This window comes from Solea solea, chromosome 9, assembly GCF_958295425.1.
Source record: "Solea solea chromosome 9, fSolSol10.1, whole genome shotgun sequence".
Lineage (NCBI taxonomy): Eukaryota > Metazoa > Chordata > Actinopteri > Pleuronectiformes > Soleidae > Solea > Solea solea.
The window spans coordinates 14,895,584-14,913,742 of NC_081142.1; the positions used below are offsets into that span (position 1 = coordinate 14,895,584).

At 38.1% G+C, this 18,159-nt stretch overlaps 3 protein-coding genes across 5 annotated transcripts in view; all 3 read left to right on the forward strand.

The window, feature by feature from the left end:
- The window catches only part of kank3 (KN motif and ankyrin repeat domains 3), a 28,575-nt gene extending 22,097 nt beyond the window's left edge, over positions 1-6,478 (forward strand). For 2 of the 3 annotated variants that reach the window (XM_058638379.1, XM_058638380.1), the window contains exons 9-12: positions 122-264; positions 2,047-2,247; positions 3,693-3,794; positions 5,629-6,478. In XM_058638379.1, coding sequence (XP_058494362.1) covers positions 122-264; positions 2,047-2,247; positions 3,693-3,794; positions 5,629-5,691 — 509 coding nt within the window. In that variant the 3' untranslated portion in view covers positions 5,692-6,478. Of the gene's footprint in view, positions 1-121; positions 265-2,046; positions 2,248-3,692; positions 3,858-5,628 lie in introns of all 3 variants that reach the window. The other variant, XM_058638381.1, reaches the window with a different exon arrangement.
- Positions 6,479-8,827: 2,349 nt separating this feature from the next.
- On the forward strand, positions 8,828-10,111 carry LOC131465690 (GTP cyclohydrolase 1 2-like). The gene is made up of 6 exons (XM_058638556.1): positions 8,828-9,092; positions 9,214-9,323; positions 9,432-9,487; positions 9,572-9,603; positions 9,692-9,776; positions 9,982-10,111. The coding sequence occupies exons 1-6, from the start codon at positions 8,828-8,830 to the stop codon at positions 10,109-10,111; spliced, it is 678 nt and encodes a 225-aa protein (XP_058494539.1).
- A 4,966-nt stretch (positions 10,112-15,077) lies between these two features.
- Positions 15,078-16,607, forward strand: LOC131465691 (GTP cyclohydrolase 1 2-like). Its single transcript, XM_058638557.1, has 6 exons — positions 15,078-15,342; positions 15,464-15,573; positions 15,682-15,737; positions 15,822-15,853; positions 15,942-16,026; positions 16,232-16,607. The coding sequence occupies exons 1-6, from the start codon at positions 15,078-15,080 to the stop codon at positions 16,359-16,361; spliced, it is 678 nt and encodes a 225-aa protein (XP_058494540.1). The 3' UTR covers positions 16,362-16,607.
- Positions 16,608-18,159: the final 1,552 nt, after the last annotated feature.

Consider the following 18,159-nt stretch of genomic DNA (forward strand, 5'->3'; position numbering starts at 1 on the left):
ACATGACTAGTACTACTCATACTAGTATTGCTAAGAATTAAAAACTGATGATGTTTATGTGGTCAGGTGAGAACTGGACCTTTGTCACTTACTTACAGTAAACAAAGCCTATACTCTACAGGTGTGTGCAGTGTGGATAAGCAGAACAAGGCAGGCTACACAGCCATTATGCTGGCTGCTCTCTCTACTGTGAAGGAAGAGGAGGATATGGCCGTGGTCAAAAAACTCTTCAGTCAGGGCAATGTCAATGCCAAGGCCAGCCAGGCAAGTGAACGTCACAGTTCAAAGTCTCTTCTTTTATACACACATAATGTATCATAATCAGAATGATATTACACTCATGAGATTGGGGTAAACTGATTTTGGCATTACTTAGGTTTTGTTGTTTTGTTTGTTACATGTTTAATTTAATGAGGTGTGTTGGTCATTTCCTGTTTTGTCCTCAAAGTTGCTGTCCAGAGAAATAATTGATTAACAGTTAAATTTGACTGCAGAGCCTGACGCAAAAGTCATTACTGAGAATCTGTTGACTTGTCGTGTTGTCGTGTTGTTGTCTGGCTGATCTAATTTGGATATGTAGTGTAGAGTATGTGCTTGGACATGGTGCCTGACAGGATTCATACCTAGTCATAGGACTTAATGACTTAATTTATTACATCACAAATCAAATTACTGTCACTGGTTATTAAAAAAAAAAACCACTGGGCATGCAATGCTTGTTTAGAGACAGGATTTTAAGTAATAGAAGGTATAATATATAATTTATTAAGTCTAACAATTACCATTTGGAGGAAGCAGGAGTAGGCTTGTGACATAAAGATGAAAAGTTAAATTAAGTGCCTAGGGTGAACTGGCCTGGGTAAATGAATGAATAGGAAAGCACTGCGGTCAGTACTTTTCCAGGAAAACCACTCAGTAAAGCACATTTTACAGTAAAGGTGTATATGTACATATGGGCCCCATCATGCACCCAGGACAAAACGGTGCAAACACAGCACAGCAGTCATTGCTAGTTTTCAACTGGTGCAGTTGTCATTTTCATGCAAAGCACACAATATTGTGAAGGTAGCAAAGGCACTTGTTCTCATCAGTGCATTGGTGGGTGTATGTTGGTCTTATAATTAGGTATTGTCAGGTGCAATGTTGGCGCATTGCTATCTTGAGGAAACAGAAAGCCACTGCACCATTGACCAACAAAAACCTGGTCTAAAGTCATACATAGACAGATTCATGCTTCGCATACACTCAGATAAGTAGAGGGTGGAGATAGAGGGTCCACCAGGGAAGAACCATATGCGCATTAGCGTAAGGGGTGCTGCCTGCTGGGACTGCAACCTAAAGCAGAAAAAAAACAGGCACATCCTTCATCCTCAATGGTGAGATTACAGAACTCATATCTGCTACTGTAGTTCTGTCTCTTCCTCCCCTCCATGACTGAACTGTGATTCAGCTGAGAATCGAAATACTCACATATTAATGCCGATGTTATATGTCCTCTTACATGTGAAACAACAATCATTTGAATCACAGCTGCACATCATGTGAGACCTGTCTCATTACCATCGACTTCGGGCGCTTGTTCTTAACTCAACAAACAAGTTCCTTAAATGTATCCTTTTAAACACTGATTTTCATCTTTTTTTTTGGAAAAAAATTGCATTTATCAAAGCAAAATAATCACTGCCATTTTTTTTTAACCAGCAATGCGCCAGTCACAGGCACACCTGAAACTCTAATTGGCTTGATTGATGTTATGCCCAAAACACACCGACAAATAATTCACATTCACTTTAGACAATGCGCTGTAGATCATCTAAGGAGGGCCCCTAAAGTAGGACAGTGCTGAAAAAGAGAATCATGTTTGCTCAAACAGTCTAAAAATAAGGAACAGAGTAGAACAACAGGACTGATGTCAAAAGATTACTGGTGTTGGAAGACTGTCATATGAGATGTACATGACATTTTCTCATTACTTCTATCCAGTGAAACAGCATTTGAAAAATATGTTCTAAGAGGAAATATGTTTATTCTTTACTTCCTTTACAGGCGGGCCAGACAGCATTGATGCTAGCCGTGAGCCATGGTCGCCAGGAGATGGTGCGGGCACTGCTCGAGTGTGGTGCCGATGTTAACGTGCAGGACGACGAGGGCTCCACAGCTCTGATGTGTGCCAGTGAACATGGTCGAGCTGAGATTGTCAAACTGCTCCTGGAACAGCCTAGCTGTGACATATCTATTGTGGATAATGTAAGCTATTTATATTTTAGCATGTAGATAAAGCTGCCGTTGCGATAAACCTCTAGTGACCTTTTTTGTCGGGGGCAAAAAAAAGAAGGAAAAAAAACCACCATCTGCTCGACCTGACTGCTGAAAACGTCTGAGCATTTTCTCATCTGGGATTCAGCTAAATTTGAGCTCAGGAAATGGCTCCTCATGGGAAACTTATCTGTGCACTCTCCTCGACACCTCTGTCTCGCCTTCTTTTAAGGTCTTGGAAGTGGGAAAGATAGGCTACAGGCTAAAGAGTCAATCGTTTTCATCTGTCTCCTGTTCAAATCAGCACTGTTTACAGGAAATCCAGCCATTGGTCTACCCTACAAGCCCCCGAGGAGTGAATTAAAAACAGCTCTTCTGTTCACAGCCAGACTTACAGATTTGAGACACAGTGTCCTGCAAGCTCTTGCTCTGACATACAGTACATTACCACATGGCTCATGCACAAGGCAACAGCAATTAGGTTAAACAGAAGATGCGTCTATATGTACAATGCCCCACAAACTTAAGCCTTCACAGTGAATTTCCTGTAACGAAACTCCTCTCATTTCCTCTCAACTGCTTTTTAATCTGCGTAGCTGTGCATATAAACTGATTTTACAGTGGAGTGGTTTGAATGCTTGAAGAGAGGCCAGACAGACAAATATTTGTCGAGCATTCACATCTGTAGTAGAATAAGCTGGGCATTTGGCACAGGCAGCTATCCTGGATAGCGTTTCATTTCAGCACAGCTGGACCCAGAGGGGGTGGCAAAATATTTGGAAAAGTCTGCACCTCCTGTGCTACTAAAACTAAGAACAGCACGACAACATGTGACTGTAAAGCACAGTAAATATACACTTGATACAGGCCTGTAAGAATTCTTCAAACATTTTGGTATTAATGGTAATAAAACTATCTGCACCAAATTTGGTAGAGGGATAGGACATGGGCCAATGAAGACACTATTAAACATTAGTCTCAGAAAGTGATGTATGAGTCATGTGCATTTGATATAAATTCAAATTAAGGTAAAAAGAAGTGGTTCCAAACCTGAAGCTTTTTTTTAGTTTACCTTAATTTTAGTCTGTGAAATTCAGTGTGAAGGCTCAACTCTGAAAGCTTTGGCAGTGTAACAGTTAGTTACATGGACGTGAAGACTTTAACTAAATTAAATAAAGGAATTTTTAATTTAATAGGCTTTGCATGAAGATATTATCAATAAAAGCAAGAGCATGTTGATATAATATTGGATATTTGGTTAGAAACTGACTTGGGTCAGAAAGGTAACAACCGTGTCCAATGTGGCTCACATGTCCCATCTCTCATTCTCTGTTCTAGCTGGAAACTCAGTCTCATGTTTTAAGAGTCAGTGAACCCACTCTGCCTATCTGATTGTCCCTCTCTGTCTCTCTCTCTATGTCTCTCTCTTTCTGCAGGATGGCAGCAACGCTCTGTCCATCGCACTTGAGGCATCTCACAATGACACAGCTGTGCTCCTTTACGCCCATTTGAACTATGCCAAGACCCAGCCTGCTCTGGTGAGTCCAGCCTCCCAATGACCTCCACCCTCATGAGGACTGAGACACAGGAATTTAATTTGGGTAAAAAAATACTTGTATCTAATTTGGGTCAGGAAAAGTATTATAGCATAAACTTATCCTATTATTGATGTTATCTTGGACTATATTATGAAACTGACAGAGTCTCTTATGTTGTAGGGCTGGTCAGTTCCTATGCAGTGCTGTTTTTACTCTGAATAAACCAAGAGACAAGAATAAATGGCCACATCTACAGTCTAACATTTCAGCCGATGTTGTTTCCTTTGTTGCATGCCACACTCACAGCATAACTGTTCAGTGAGCTATGTCTCTTGTATTTAAAGTAAGTCAAATCAGTTCCAGGGCATCTCTCCAAGCTTGAGTTTGGGTGTGGGCAGCACTGACTGAATGTGCTCTACTGCCTCCTGTAGCTGTCTTGAATGGGTCCTCACCTTAGGCACATTGTTAATATGTTAATACTAAAATCATTTTTAGTGCTCAGTAATGTCCCACTGTCTGTTCTTCATTTCCACATTTAGCACTTCATCCCCAGTTGTTGAAAAGTGGTTAATTAATAAAAAAAAATGAATTGCTCACTTTAACAGTTACACCAGTTCAGTGTAATACAATCCAATACATGTGTGTATATATATATATATATATATATATATATATATATATATATATATATATATATATATATATACACATACATACATATATATATATGTATATATATATATATATATATATATATATATATATATACACATATATACACACATATACATATACATATATATATACACATACATACATCACCTTTAACCCTCTTATGACCATCATGATATTCAGGCTACCCGGATTCATTTAGATTTTATGGCTGTAGAATTGTTAAAACATGTTCACTGAGTGAGTACTTCTGCTCCTTTCTCCAAGATAACTTTCACTTTCAATATATGGCAGTCTGGCCTTTAGGAATTATGGTACTGAGAAGCTGACGTCAAAAACCTGTGACGTGTTGTTGAATCTGGTCTGTGATTCCTGAGAGCTACACAAGTATATTGGTGCAAAGCTGTATTTCTACCGCTTTATCCTCCAAATGAAGGTCATGCAGGGTGCTGTGCCAATCTCAGCTGACATAGGGCAAAAGGCAGGGTACATCCTGGACAGATCGTCAGTCTACAGTTTTTGAATATTTTAGCTATCACAAAAGGTCTAGGAGTTACGCCAAATCCTGTCAACAACGATGTGATGGTGACAGATGGGTTAAAGGTGATTTATGCAACAGTGACCTTTAGTGTCCAAATTAAATATCCACTGACCAAGTGAAAGAGAGCGGGAGAATGTTGCGAACCTTGGCTGACATTAACTGTTTTGCTTCCCTGTCTGGGAGAAAATGATCCACTCTGGAATGTCTGCCTACAACGTCCTCTCTACTTTCAGCTGTCTAAATTTGAATACGTCTCCACTGCAGACCCTCATTTTGCTTCTACTTGGGTTGAGACATTTTTGAGAGGGGTTAAAGGGAATTTTAAGGTCTGGTAACATTCAGCAGCATTTCCAACGCGTCTGTCTGTCTGTGTCTGATGAAGTGCTATTAACTGTGTTTTTGGGTGGGCAGTGGTGGGTGGTGCAACAGACCAAAACATTTTATTAATTTATTTATTTTTTGAACAGTGGCAGCTCCATTGTTGTCAGTGGAGACAGAATTTAGGGCCTGAACACTCACACAGTGGTGTGAGGACATATTGGAATTCTTGGAATATTTATTTATTTTTTCAATTTGTGTTTCCTTAATCCCTGATGACGTTGTTTACATTGTGTCTTTCAGGGAAGTCCAAAGGCACAGCCACGAAGCCCCACCAGCCCCAACAAGCCCTGGCCTGCATACTGACCTGATCACAGCCACTTGCTGAGGCAGACACATCAGCAAACATAACTGGATATGAGCTGAGTAAAGCTCCACTGGAATTTACTTAGATATATATGTATTTATATATTGCCATATGTCCTGCAATTATAAGTATTGTTAATATGAAAATATTATTTTTCCATAAAAGTTTTGAATGGTATATTATATACTTGACTAATATGAGCTTCTAGCATGTCCAAATAACAATTTCAACACCTGTTTCTACTGTGACAGGAGATATGAGGACTTACATTTATTATTTGCACTCCACCACTTGTGTTTTTGCTGTTACAGTGGTGGCATATAATGCCCCCCCCCCCAGCAAATAATATTGTCCATGACAGCCCACACACACAGTCACAAATACATGCATTATAACATGTCAGTTTCCTTATTTAAACAATGATAATGCTCCAGAAAATATAGTGCTCCACAATACTTAAGGGATTAGGGGGACACCTTAATCATACATTAAATAATTCAGTTCCTTGACAACATAATAAAACCACCATCCACCAACCACTTGAGGGCTGGTTTCAAGGTGACTATGACCTGAATGTCTGAGAATATTCAACCTTTTTTGGCACTGTATATCATATTGACTCCCTGAATCTGCTCCTTACTCCTCTGTATGTAACCTTCATGTGACCTGTTAACATTAAATGACAACAGCACAGCTGTTCACAGTCTGCACTAACTGTCCATGCATTGTATGTTCATATAAATACAGTATATACATATCAAATAAACATATTTACCTAAAAGCTGATTTGAAATGTGTGGGGTTTTTTTTCTGTTGCAAATGATTTACATTCATGATAAACATCCTTGTACTAAGTGCAGGTAGAGTTTGTGAAGTATGAAACATTAATCCAATCTTATCATGAATGAGGTTTAATAGAATGAGCTGGAAAACACATGTTCACTTAAGGGTTGAAGTTAAGATTATCTGGAAATAAACTATTAGTGCAGTGGTTGAACTGTCATTGAAGCCAATATGTATAGCACCAATGTCTTCATTTATGTATAAATGTGTTTTAAAGCAGCTCAAAACACTTTATTTGAACCTCTGTCCTTACACTAATGTTGGTGAGACTGTGTAAAGAGAGTTAATGATGGTCACTAATCAAACTGCCACAATCAGGCCCTGCAAGCTCAAGAGTGACCCCATAAACAAGTAAGTTAATGACTCAGAAGACATTAAAAATATGCCTTAACCAACGTAATGTTGCTTTTAAGTAAGGTCAGTTTTTCTTTTTTTTTTTTCTTTAAATTAATAACATGCTATTTAATGTATTGTTACTGTCACTTATTTATTTTGGTTTGCCAACATCATTAAGGTTGGATTGTTTTAGGGAAAAGAAAAAACACAGCTGTAGCACTTTGGTGCAGAATAACATTCAAACATGTAGAGTGTAGAACTACATCAGAGGCCACACTGTTTATACATTATTAAGGTATTTTATATAACATAACTAATGCAAAAACCTTACTGATTGGTACCTTTCAAAAAAGTTATGTACATTTAAAACGTAATTTAACTGATTAAAAACTAGTTTGTTTAAGAACATTGGAAGACTGGTATAGATTATTTTACCGCATAAGGGCTTTGATGCTTTGGTGCTCAATAATGAAAATGACGTTATAAAAATTGCTGCCTTCGTGATGAATTTAAAAGTAAAGTGAGACATTAGGTCAATAACAGCACTCTTCGCAAGTGCAGTGGAATGAGTTGGGTGAGGTTTGATCTTGTCTTGTGTTGAATAAATATTTTATTTATTCTTTGTTTTATAAAGTAACATTTGAATCATACTCAAGCCAAAAAGTTTTCAGTTTGTAAAATATCAGTTTTTCAATAAATAATAAATTATTTTCAGTTTTCCTAAAAAATATATAGGGTAATATTTATCATTATATAATTTTTTATTTCTCTTGTGAAGCTATACAGCTTTATAATAGTGCAATAAATTATGTTAATATTTTTGAGGTGTTATAGGACTCTGCAGGCAGTTTTGTAATTTGGTAAGTAATACAATGTATACTTTATCAAAATACAGAAGTATAACCAGTCATGACTTGTTTATGATTATCTCAACACTGTGTCCAAGAAAGAGATGTGATGTTAAGCCTCATGACTGAGTGTAAATACATATATAAAGAATACGCATGCAGGTCCATGAAGAATAGATTTTCAGTCACAACAGAAAGACACAATATAACGTTTGAACACCTCACTTCTCACCAGATCTGTTTTCGAATCAATTAGGCTCAGCTGAGGCACTTGAGGTATTCATTTTATACATGTTGACTCGTGGTTTATTTACGCAGCAGGGGTCCACTAGACTGTATGCAACAATATTGGTTGACAAAACCTTCGAGTGAATAATGAGAATGAATGAATGAGAATGGGGGGCGGGGGGTGGGGGGGGGGGGGGGGGGGGGGGCGGTGGTAACACCATCACATCACCTCGAGCAGGAGAATTTAATTTTAAATTCTTGCTTTAACTGCCATGAAACAGCATCTGACTGGTCCCCAAGACACAAGAGAGACACAGAGAGAGTTGTGTGGAGTTTAAAACCTATATACTACAGTTTTAACATATTCATTAAAGTACAACACAATGAGGAATGTTCAATGACTGTGATTCTAGGTGATTCTATGAAAAATAGGTGATATACTGTATGTGCAAAACAACATGGAACAATCTCATAAGGGCCAATGGAATGAGGAAATAATTAAGCTGACAGACAGTTTTTGTTCTTTGCACTACTTGGGTTTCCAATAGATGTTTAATTACATTTATACTTAGCTTAAATAAATTAGCTACTGTAATGTGAATGTTCTTGACAAAACTCACAGGGAACACAAAACAGTTCACGATAGTTCTAGTAAAATCACGGGACCAGTCAAATGCTGTTCCTGGCATTTCATGCAAAACACCTTGAAATTGATTTCTCCTGCATGAGTGTCTTGAGGCTCCCATGAAGCTTCTGGGCTCCTCATCAGGCTTTATAAACCAAGGGGACATCCTTCCTCAGCCAACAGAGTACAACTGAGCTTGCTTCATTGTATTTCATTGCATTGTTATCGTCTCTGAAAGCAGAACTACAAGCCAGAATGGAGTATCACCATGCCTCAGAGATGAACGGAGGCGTAGCTGATTACCTGATCATCGAGTCTAAACGTAATTGTACATGCAAACAGGAAAAGGAATCCAAGGAGGCTGCTGATTCCAAAAAGCTGGCTCTCATTGAGAACGCTTACAGTACCATACTGACTGGGCTCGGAGAAGATGTGGACCGGGAGGGACTTCTACGGACACCACTGCGTGCTGCCAAAGCCATGCAGTTCCTCACCAAAGGCTACAAGGAAACCACACAAGGTAAAGGAAAAGTACTGAGCTGTAACAAGAGTCTCATTGGCAGTTTAACTACACCGAAACACTACTTATTGAAGATGTGCTGATGACCTCATTGTTAAATGTATATTTAATTCCCTGACAGACATTTTGAATGATGCAATCTTTGATGAAAATCACGAAGAAATGGTGATCGTCAAGGATATCGAGTTGTTTTCTCTCTGTGAACATCACCTGGTGCCCTTCTTTGGCAAGGTAACGTCACATCAAAATCACTGAGTATTTAGAAAACTAAAAAGGAACAAAATGGGGCCTGATAGAAAGCGTTTGCACATGCTACATGATTTGTTTTTATCGTTTCAGGCTCACATAGCATACCTACCAAACAAGAAAGTGGTTGGTCTGAGCAAGCTTGCAAGGTAAGAGACACAGACACACACAAGCACGTACGCTCGCACGCACACACACACGCAAATGTTTGATTTATGTTCATGTTCTTTCAGAATTGTTGAGATCTACAGCAGGAGGCTTCAAGGTAAAACAGTTGACTAAACTTTATTTCTTATTTACCCTTTTATTTCTTTTGTTCTTCAGTTTCATTTAAAGTGAATCTCTCTCCACAGTTCAGGAGCGTCTGACCAAACAGATTGCTTCAGCCATCTATGAGGCTTTGGAGCCTGCTGGAGTTGCAGTTGTGATTGAGGCTGTGTGAGTATTCAGCTCTTTTCTGTCTCGACTCTGAGAGCTCATGGAGCTCTTCTCACAGAATGAAATAATATCTAAGCAACCAAAAACTGTAAACATAAGGTTGTTTAGTATTTGTATACATCTGTATTATATGGAATCTGTATTAAACTTTGTAAAACTAAACTTTCACCTTCATTTAAATAACTCTTTTCTGTCACATTTCCAGACACATGTGCATGGTGATGAGAGGTGTGCAGAAGATGAACGCCAGTACTGTTACAAGTGTCATGCTGGGAAGATTTCAGGATGATAGCAAGGCCAGGAAGGAGTTCCTTGCTCTCACACTGAAGAAGTAAAACATTTTTACCTCAACACTCTGTTACAGAGGGAATTGTACAGTGTTTTAACACCAATGTATTCTTTTTTTAATTTAAATTTGACATATATATGTATATATATTCTGTCTGTATTTTATCAAGTAAATTGTTGATTGTCAAATTCATGTCATGTGTATAGATTGAAATATCACATGAAAGAAATGTCCTACTAAAAAACACTGCTATGTAAAATTATTCATTGTCTAATTGATTAAATTATTATAAGATGTATAAATGTATACCTCTTGTGAAAATAAAGGAAAAGCTCAATCTTAAATGTGAGTATTCTGGTCAGTTTTGTAAAAGACTTCCACCTAAAGCAAGTGGTTATAAGGTTATAAGGTTGTTTCTTCTTAATAGAACTGGAGAAATGTGCCTGATTCTTTGGTGTGTTTCAGTCTGTTGTCTGATCCTTGGTAGTTTGTTATTCACTTCAGCACCAACCAACATAAGGTGTCAACAGGTATCAGCAGAAACTCTCATTCACATCTTAGTTAGAACACATTAGTCAAAAGTGGTGCAAGTAATCACCTGAGCAAAAATTCAGAAATTAGAAGTACTTTTGACAAAGTCTCCTCACTGCAAGCCACACAAGGCCTCACTAAATGTTTTATAGTATGTGTACCTATAGTGAGGTTTCACTTTCTTTTAGAGCATATTGGTGGGGGAAAAAAGTGGATTCCTAGATGCACCATACTTCTCTTTTGAATGACTATGACTTGATTTAGAAAATACAATTTAAAAAAAGCTTAATCTCAGCTGAATTTGCTACTGCTCAGGCACACTGATGTCGTGGAGCAGAGTAACTGTTAAATATATGAATGATTTTCCATAATAAAATCAGCTGAGGAAGAAACAGCTCTTTGTTCTCTCGTACACTCCTCTCCCTCTCTCTTCCAGCTCTGTTTCAGACACTGCAGTGTCACGTGTATATCAGCCATTTTGTTTTAGTTGTTCTCATTTTTTTTCAATACCTGCTTGAAGCTTAAAGAAAAAGAAAAACACATCCATGTCTGGGTGTGACCCACTACCACTAGACTGATTTAACAGTGTTGTAAACTCTGCTTTTAGAGCCTCACTGTTGTTGTTTTTTACTGCTTTCCTCATAAATATATTGTTCCATTCTTTTAAAGCTGTCACTTTTAGAATGATTTGTAAAGGACATAAATAGAGCACTCATATCCCTGATTCTCAAGTGACTAGATGATGTGTGCCATCAAGTCGAATGCTGTAGTTCCTATATGTGACATGGACCCAAAACCAGAAGTTACACAGTGCTAAAACAGGTGATCTGCTCAGGCTTTAACAGGGGATGCATTTCCTGTTTTAGGTTGATGCACCATCAAAATAATCTTGGAGACGTTATGTGAAGGTTGAAATCTTACAATATGCCACTTTAAAGGGATCATTCAAGTCTTTGTCACTTTGTCACAAAATACACATGAGATGTGATTTTCCCAAAGTTGAATCAAACCACATACAGAGGTGTCGGAGTTTTACAGATCTGTTTCAATCTGAACGTCTCGGTCGCTCAGATAGGATTTCAAAGTGTCTTCTGCGCCACTCGCAGTGTGACTCGAACGACGATGACAACAACAATGACGTAGATACGGACGGAGAGTCGGAAGTTAATTGGAAGGTATGTTAAAGGATCAACACAGTGGAAGACAGTAGTTTAAAAAAAATGGCATAAAAGTATGTAAGACAACAACAGACTGTGGGTGGACCAGGAGATTGCTCCACTGCCATTGCAGCAGTGACGGCAGCACGAAAGGTAGCAGAACTCAGCTTTGCGCCGAGGCTACACATAACCATTTTGGACAGAAACAGGCCCAGATTTCTATCGTCCATATTATTTATTTTGTTTAGACTACATTTTTTTACGAGCCGTGGCCTGCAGAAATCCATGTGGAAACTAGAATAGACAATGTCAACATGGACACAGGCAGAACAGATCTGATCACTTACAATATGTAATGTGAACAGTTGGTCAGGAAGATCAGATTCTGGTTTGGTCCATATAGTGAAAACATGGCTTCCAGCAAGAACGCAGGGACATTTGATTTTAGAAAATTAACACAAGATTCCCCTCATAAAATGTATGCCAGCTCAAGTGAACACTGTCCTAAGCACTTTGTCAACCACTGTGCTGCAGCAATCATGTGATCATCAGACTGGCCATGAAAAATAATCACATTCCACTTAATTGGTACGGAAATTGAATGTTAAGCTTTGCTTCAAACAGCTCTTGTTGAACATATGGTTGTGGTACAGGTGGTAGGCCACCATCTGATGGAATTTATTTTTCACATTTAAACAAAATTAAAGATATAGTTGGGCAGCTAAAAGAAGTGGCAATGCTCACCACAAAGATGGATTCATGCTTGAAGTGCAATTCACTGAACTGACACAAGAAACCATGAAAACCGAGTTATGCTGATCTAACAGTTTCTGATTGACACGAGACTGAGAGCAGTCGAGGAAGAGCTCTGTTCTTTTCTCCTGTTCCTGTCAGGATATCATTTATGTTGAATTATGCACGTCCAGGTTAGGTAGGCTTCTAGGATTTCTTTTTGTTACATTTGGGATGCTGTGCCATGATTTTTTTATGTAAATAAAATGTGCTGTGGCATAAAAAATGTTGGAAAACACTCATCTTAAGAATATTTTGCTACTTTATCTCGCTGTTACGAAGGATTCTCCGTCAGGAAACTAAAGATTGTGTCGCTTTGGAAATCTCTCTATCACCCACACCAGAGTCCATATAGAAAATTCAATTTAGGATGTCAGACACAGGAGTGGGTCACACAGCATAAAGGTCAATAGTTCGGTGTGGAGTTTGTATGTTCTCCATGTGTGCGTGGGTTCTTTCTGGGTACTCAAGCTTCCTCCCAAAGACAAAGACTTGCAGATAACCCTAACCCTAACCCAGCACCTCCCGTGACCTTCATGTGGAGGATAAAGTGGTAGGAAATGGATGGAAATATGATTTATAGTGGCATAAATTAAATTGTGTGTGTTTTACTATAATTATTTTTATTGTAAATAAACAGATGGATTTTACCAGGAGGCAACAAATGTCAAACTTTGGTATGCTCAACCACAATTGCCAAAAGTTGTCATGGTTAGATTGTTATATGCCTCTGCTTGGATGGGAATTATAGATATAATCCATTCAACTACCACTGTTTACGTCAGGAAATATCACTCACTTGAACCAAGTCAGAGCGTGAAAGTTCAAGATAGTTCTAATAAAATCACGGGACCAGTCAAATGCTGTTCCTGGCATTTGATGCAAAACACCATGAAATTGATTTCTCCTGCATGAGTGTCTTAAGGCTCCTTAAGGCCACACTGTTTATACATTAAGGTATTTTATATAACATGACTAATGCAAAAACCTGAGTGGTACCTTTCAAAAATGTTATGTACATTTAAAACATATTTTAACTGATTAAAAACTAGTTTGTCTAACACTGTAATTTAATAATGGTAGGTTGGATACTGCTGGTCTGTAGTTGTTAAGCACTGAGGAAGACTGGTCTAAATTATTTTTCCACATAGGGGCTTTAAAGCTTTGGTGCTAAATAACGGAAATGACGTTATAAAAATTGCGTCCTTTGTGATGAATTTAAAAGTGATATTAATTGTTTGTTTTATAAAGTAACATTTTAATCATACTCAAGCCAAAACGTTTCCAGTTTGTAAAATATCAGTTTTTCAATAAGTAATATATTAGTTTCAGTTTTCCTAAAAAATATATATGGTAATATTTATCATTATATAATTGTTTATTTCTCTTGTGAAGCTATAAAGCTTTATAATAGTGCAATAAATTATGTTAATATTTTTGAGGTGTTATAGGACTCTGCAGGCAGTTTTGTAATTTGGTAAGTAATACAATGTATACTTTATCAAAATACAGAATTAAGTATAACCAGTCATGACTTGTTTATGATTACGTCAACACTGTCTCCAAGAAAGAGATGGGATGTTAAGCCTCATGACGGAGTGTAAATACATATCATTCTTGGAAGTAAAAAGTGATATAAAGAATACACATGCAGATCCATGAAGAATAGATTTTCAGTCACAACAGAAAGACACAATATAACGTTTGAACACTTCACTTCTCACCAGATCTGTTTTTGAATCAATTAGGCTCAGCTGAGGCACTTCAGGTATTAATTTTATACATGTTGACTCATGGTTTATTTACGCAGCAGGGGTCCACTAGACTGTATGCAACAACATTGGATGACAAAACCTTCGAGTGAATAATGAGAATGAATGAATGAGAATGGGGGGGGGGGTCGTGGTGGCAACAGCATCACATCACCTCAAGCAGGAGAATTTAATTTAAAATTATTGCTTTAACTGCCATGAAACAGCATCTGACTGGTCCCCAAGACACAAGAGAGACACACAGAGAGAGAGTCATATTGAGTTAAAACAATAGAGGAATGATCAATGACTGTGATTGTAGGTATGAAAAATAGTTGATATACTGTATGTGCAAAACAACATGGTAAAATCTCATAAGGGCCAATGGAATGAGGAAATAATTAGGCTGACAGACAGTTTTTGTTCTTTCCACTACTTGGGTTTCCAATAGATGTTTAATAACATTTACACTTTAAAAATAAATTAGCTACTGAAATGTGAATGTTATTGACAAAACTCACAGGGAACACAAAACAGTTCAAGATAGTTCTAGTAAAATCACGGGACCAGTCAAATGCTGTTCCTGGCATTTCATGCAAAACACCTTGAAATTGATTTCTCCTGCATGAGTGTCTTGAGGCTCCCATGAAGCTTCTGGGCTCCTCATCAGGCTTTATAAACCAAGGGGACATCCTTCCTCAGCCAACAGAGTACAACTGAGCTTGCTTCATTGTATTTCATTGCATTGTTATCGTCTCTGAAAGCAGAACTACAAGCCAGAATGGAGTATCACCATGCCTCAGAGATGAACGGAGGCGTAGCTGATTACCTGATCATCGAGTCTAAACGTAATTGTACATGCAAACAGGAAAAGGAATCCAAGGAGGCTGCTGATTCCAAAAAGCTGGCTCTCATTGAGAACGCTTACAGTACCATACTGACTGGGCTCGGAGAAGATGTGGACCGGGAGGGACTTCTACGGACACCACTGCGTGCTGCCAAAGCCATGCAGTTCCTCACCAAAGGCTACAAGGAAACCACACAAGGTAAAGGAAAAGTACTGAGCTGTAACAAGAGTCTCATTGGCAGTTTAACTACACCGAAACACTACTTATTGAAGATGTGCTGATGACCTCATTGTTAAATGTATATTTAATTCCCTGACAGACATTTTGAATGATGCAATCTTTGATGAAAACCACGAAGAAATGGTGATCGTCAAGGATATCGAGCTGTTTTCTCTCTGTGAACATCACCTGGTGCCCTTCTTTGGCAAGGTAACGTTACATCAAAATCACTGAGTATTTAGAAAACTAAAAAGGAACAAAATGGGGCCTGGTAGAAAGCGTTTGCACATGCTACATGATTTGTTTTTATCGTTTCAGGCTCACATAGCATACCTACCAAACAAGAAAGTGGTTGGTCTGAGCAAGCTTGCAAGGTAACAGACACAGACACACACAAGCACGCACGCTCGCACGCACACACACACGCAAATGTTTGATTTATGTTCATGTTCTTTCAGAATTGTTGAGATCTACAGCAGGAGGCTTCAAGGTAAAACAGTTGACTAAACTTTATTTCTTATTTACCTTTTTATTTCTTTTGTTCTTCAGTTTCATTTAAAGTGAATCTCTCTCCACAGTTCAGGAGCGTCTGACCAAACAGATTGCTTCAGCCATCTATGAGGCTTTGGAGCCTGCTGGAGTTGCAGTTGTGATTGAGGCTGTGTGAGTAGTCAGCTCTTTTCTGTCTCGACTCTGAGAGCTCATGGAGCTTTTCTCACAGAATGAAATAATATCTAAGCAACCAAAAACTGTAAACATAAGGTTGTTTAGTATTTGTATACATCTGTATTATATGGAATCTGTATTAAACTTTCTAAAACTAAACTTTCACCTTCATTTAAATAACTCTTTTCTGTCACATTTCCAGACACATGTGCATGGTGATGAGAGGTGTGCAGAAGATGAACGCCAGTACTGTTACAAGTGTCATGCTGGGAAGATTTCAGGATGATACCAAGGCCAGGAAGGAGTTCCTTGCTCTCACACTGAAGAAGTAAAACATTTTTACCTCAACACTCTGTTACAGAGGGAATTGTACAGTGTTTTAACACCAATGTATTCTTTTTTAATTTAAATTTGACATATATATGTATATATATTCTGTCTGTATTTTATCAAGTAAATTGTTGATTGTCAAATTCATGTCATGTGTATAGATTGAAATATCACATGAAAGAAATGTCCTACTAAAAAACACTGCCATGTAAAATTATTCATTGTCTAATTGATTAAATTATTATAAGATGTATAAATGTATACCTCTTGTGAAAATAAAGGAAAAGCTCATTCTTAAATTCCTGTGAGTATTCTGGTCAGTTTTTGTAAAAGACTTCCACCTAAAGCAAGTGGCTATAAGGTTATAAGGTTGTTTCTTCTTAATAGAACTGGAGAAATGTGCCTGATTCTTTGGTGTGTTTCAGTCTGTTGTCTGATCCTTGGTAGTTTGTTATTCACTTCAGCACCAACCAACATACGGTGTCAACAGGTATCAGCAGAAACTCTCATTCACATCTTAGTTAGAACACATTAGTCAAAAGTGGTGCAAGTAATCACCTGAGCAAAAATTCAGAAATTAGAAGTACTTTTGACAAAGTCTCCTCACTGCAAGCCACACAAGGCCTCACTAAATGTTTTATAGTATGTGTACCTATAGTGAGGTTTCACTTTCTTTTAGAGCATATTGGTGGGGGAAAAAAGTGGATTCCTAGATGCACCATACTTCTCTTGTGAATGACTATGACTTGATTTAGAAAATACAATAAAAAAAAAGCTTCCTCTCAGCTGAATTTGCTACTGCTCAGGCACACTGATGTCGTGGAGCAGAGTAACTGTTAAATATATGAATGATTTTCCATAATAAAATCAGCTGAGGAAGAAACAGCTCTTTGTTCTCTCGTACACTCCTCTCCCTCTCTCTTCCAGCTCTGTTTCAGACACTGCAGTGTCACGTGTATATCAGCCATTTCTTTTAAGTTGTTCTCATTTTTTTCTTTTAAAGCTGTAACTTTTAAAATTATTTGTAAAGGACATAAATAGAGCACTAATATCCCTGATTCTCAAGAGACTAGATGACGTGTGCCATCAAGTCGAATGCTGTAGTTCCTATATGTGACATGGACCCAAAACCAGAAGTTACACAGTGCTAAAACAGGTGATCTGCTCAGGCTTTTACAGGGGATGCATTTCCTGTTTTAGGTTGATGCATCATCAAAATAATCTTGGAGACGTTATGTGAAGGTTGAAATCTTACAATATGCCACTTTAAAGGGATCATTCAAGTCTTTGTCACTTTGTCACAAAACACACATAAGATGTGATTTTTCCAAAGTTGAATCAAACCACATACAGAGGTGTCAGAGTTTTACAAATCTGTTTCAATCTGAATGTCTTGGTCGCTCAGATAGGATTTCAAAGTGTCTTCTGCGCCACTCGCAGTGTGACTCGAACGACGACGACAACAACAATGACGTAGATACGGACGGAGAGTCGGAAGTTAATTGGAAGGTATGTTAAAGGATCAACACAGTGGAAGACAGTAGTTTAAAAAAAATGGCATAAAAGTATGTAAGACAAAAACAGACCGTGGGTGGACCAGGAGATTGCTCCACTGCCATTGCAGCAGTGACGGCAGCACGAAAGGCAGCACAACTCAGCTTTGCGCCGAGGCTACACATAACCATTTTGGACAGAAACAGGCCCAGATTTCTATCATCCATATTATTTATTTTGTTTAGACTACACGTTTTTACGAGCTGTGGCCTTTAACTGCAGAAATCCATGTGGAAACTAGACTAG

Coding starts and splice junctions, on each gene's coding strand:
- LOC131465690 (XM_058638556.1), top strand. CDS start 8,828: ATGGAGTATCACCATGCCTCAGAGATGAACGGAGGCGTAGCTGATTAC. Junction 9,093..9,213: donor CTACAAGGAAACCACACAAG/GTAAAGGAAAAG, acceptor ATTCCCTGACAG/ACATTTTGAATGATGCAATC. Junction 9,604..9,691: donor CTACAGCAGGAGGCTTCAAG/GTAAAACAGTTG, acceptor CTCTCTCCACAG/TTCAGGAGCGTCTGACCAAA.
- LOC131465691 (XM_058638557.1), top strand. CDS start 15,078: ATGGAGTATCACCATGCCTCAGAGATGAACGGAGGCGTAGCTGATTAC. Junction 15,343..15,463: donor CTACAAGGAAACCACACAAG/GTAAAGGAAAAG, acceptor ATTCCCTGACAG/ACATTTTGAATGATGCAATC. Junction 15,738..15,821: donor GGTCTGAGCAAGCTTGCAAG/GTAACAGACACA, acceptor ATGTTCTTTCAG/AATTGTTGAGATCTACAGCA.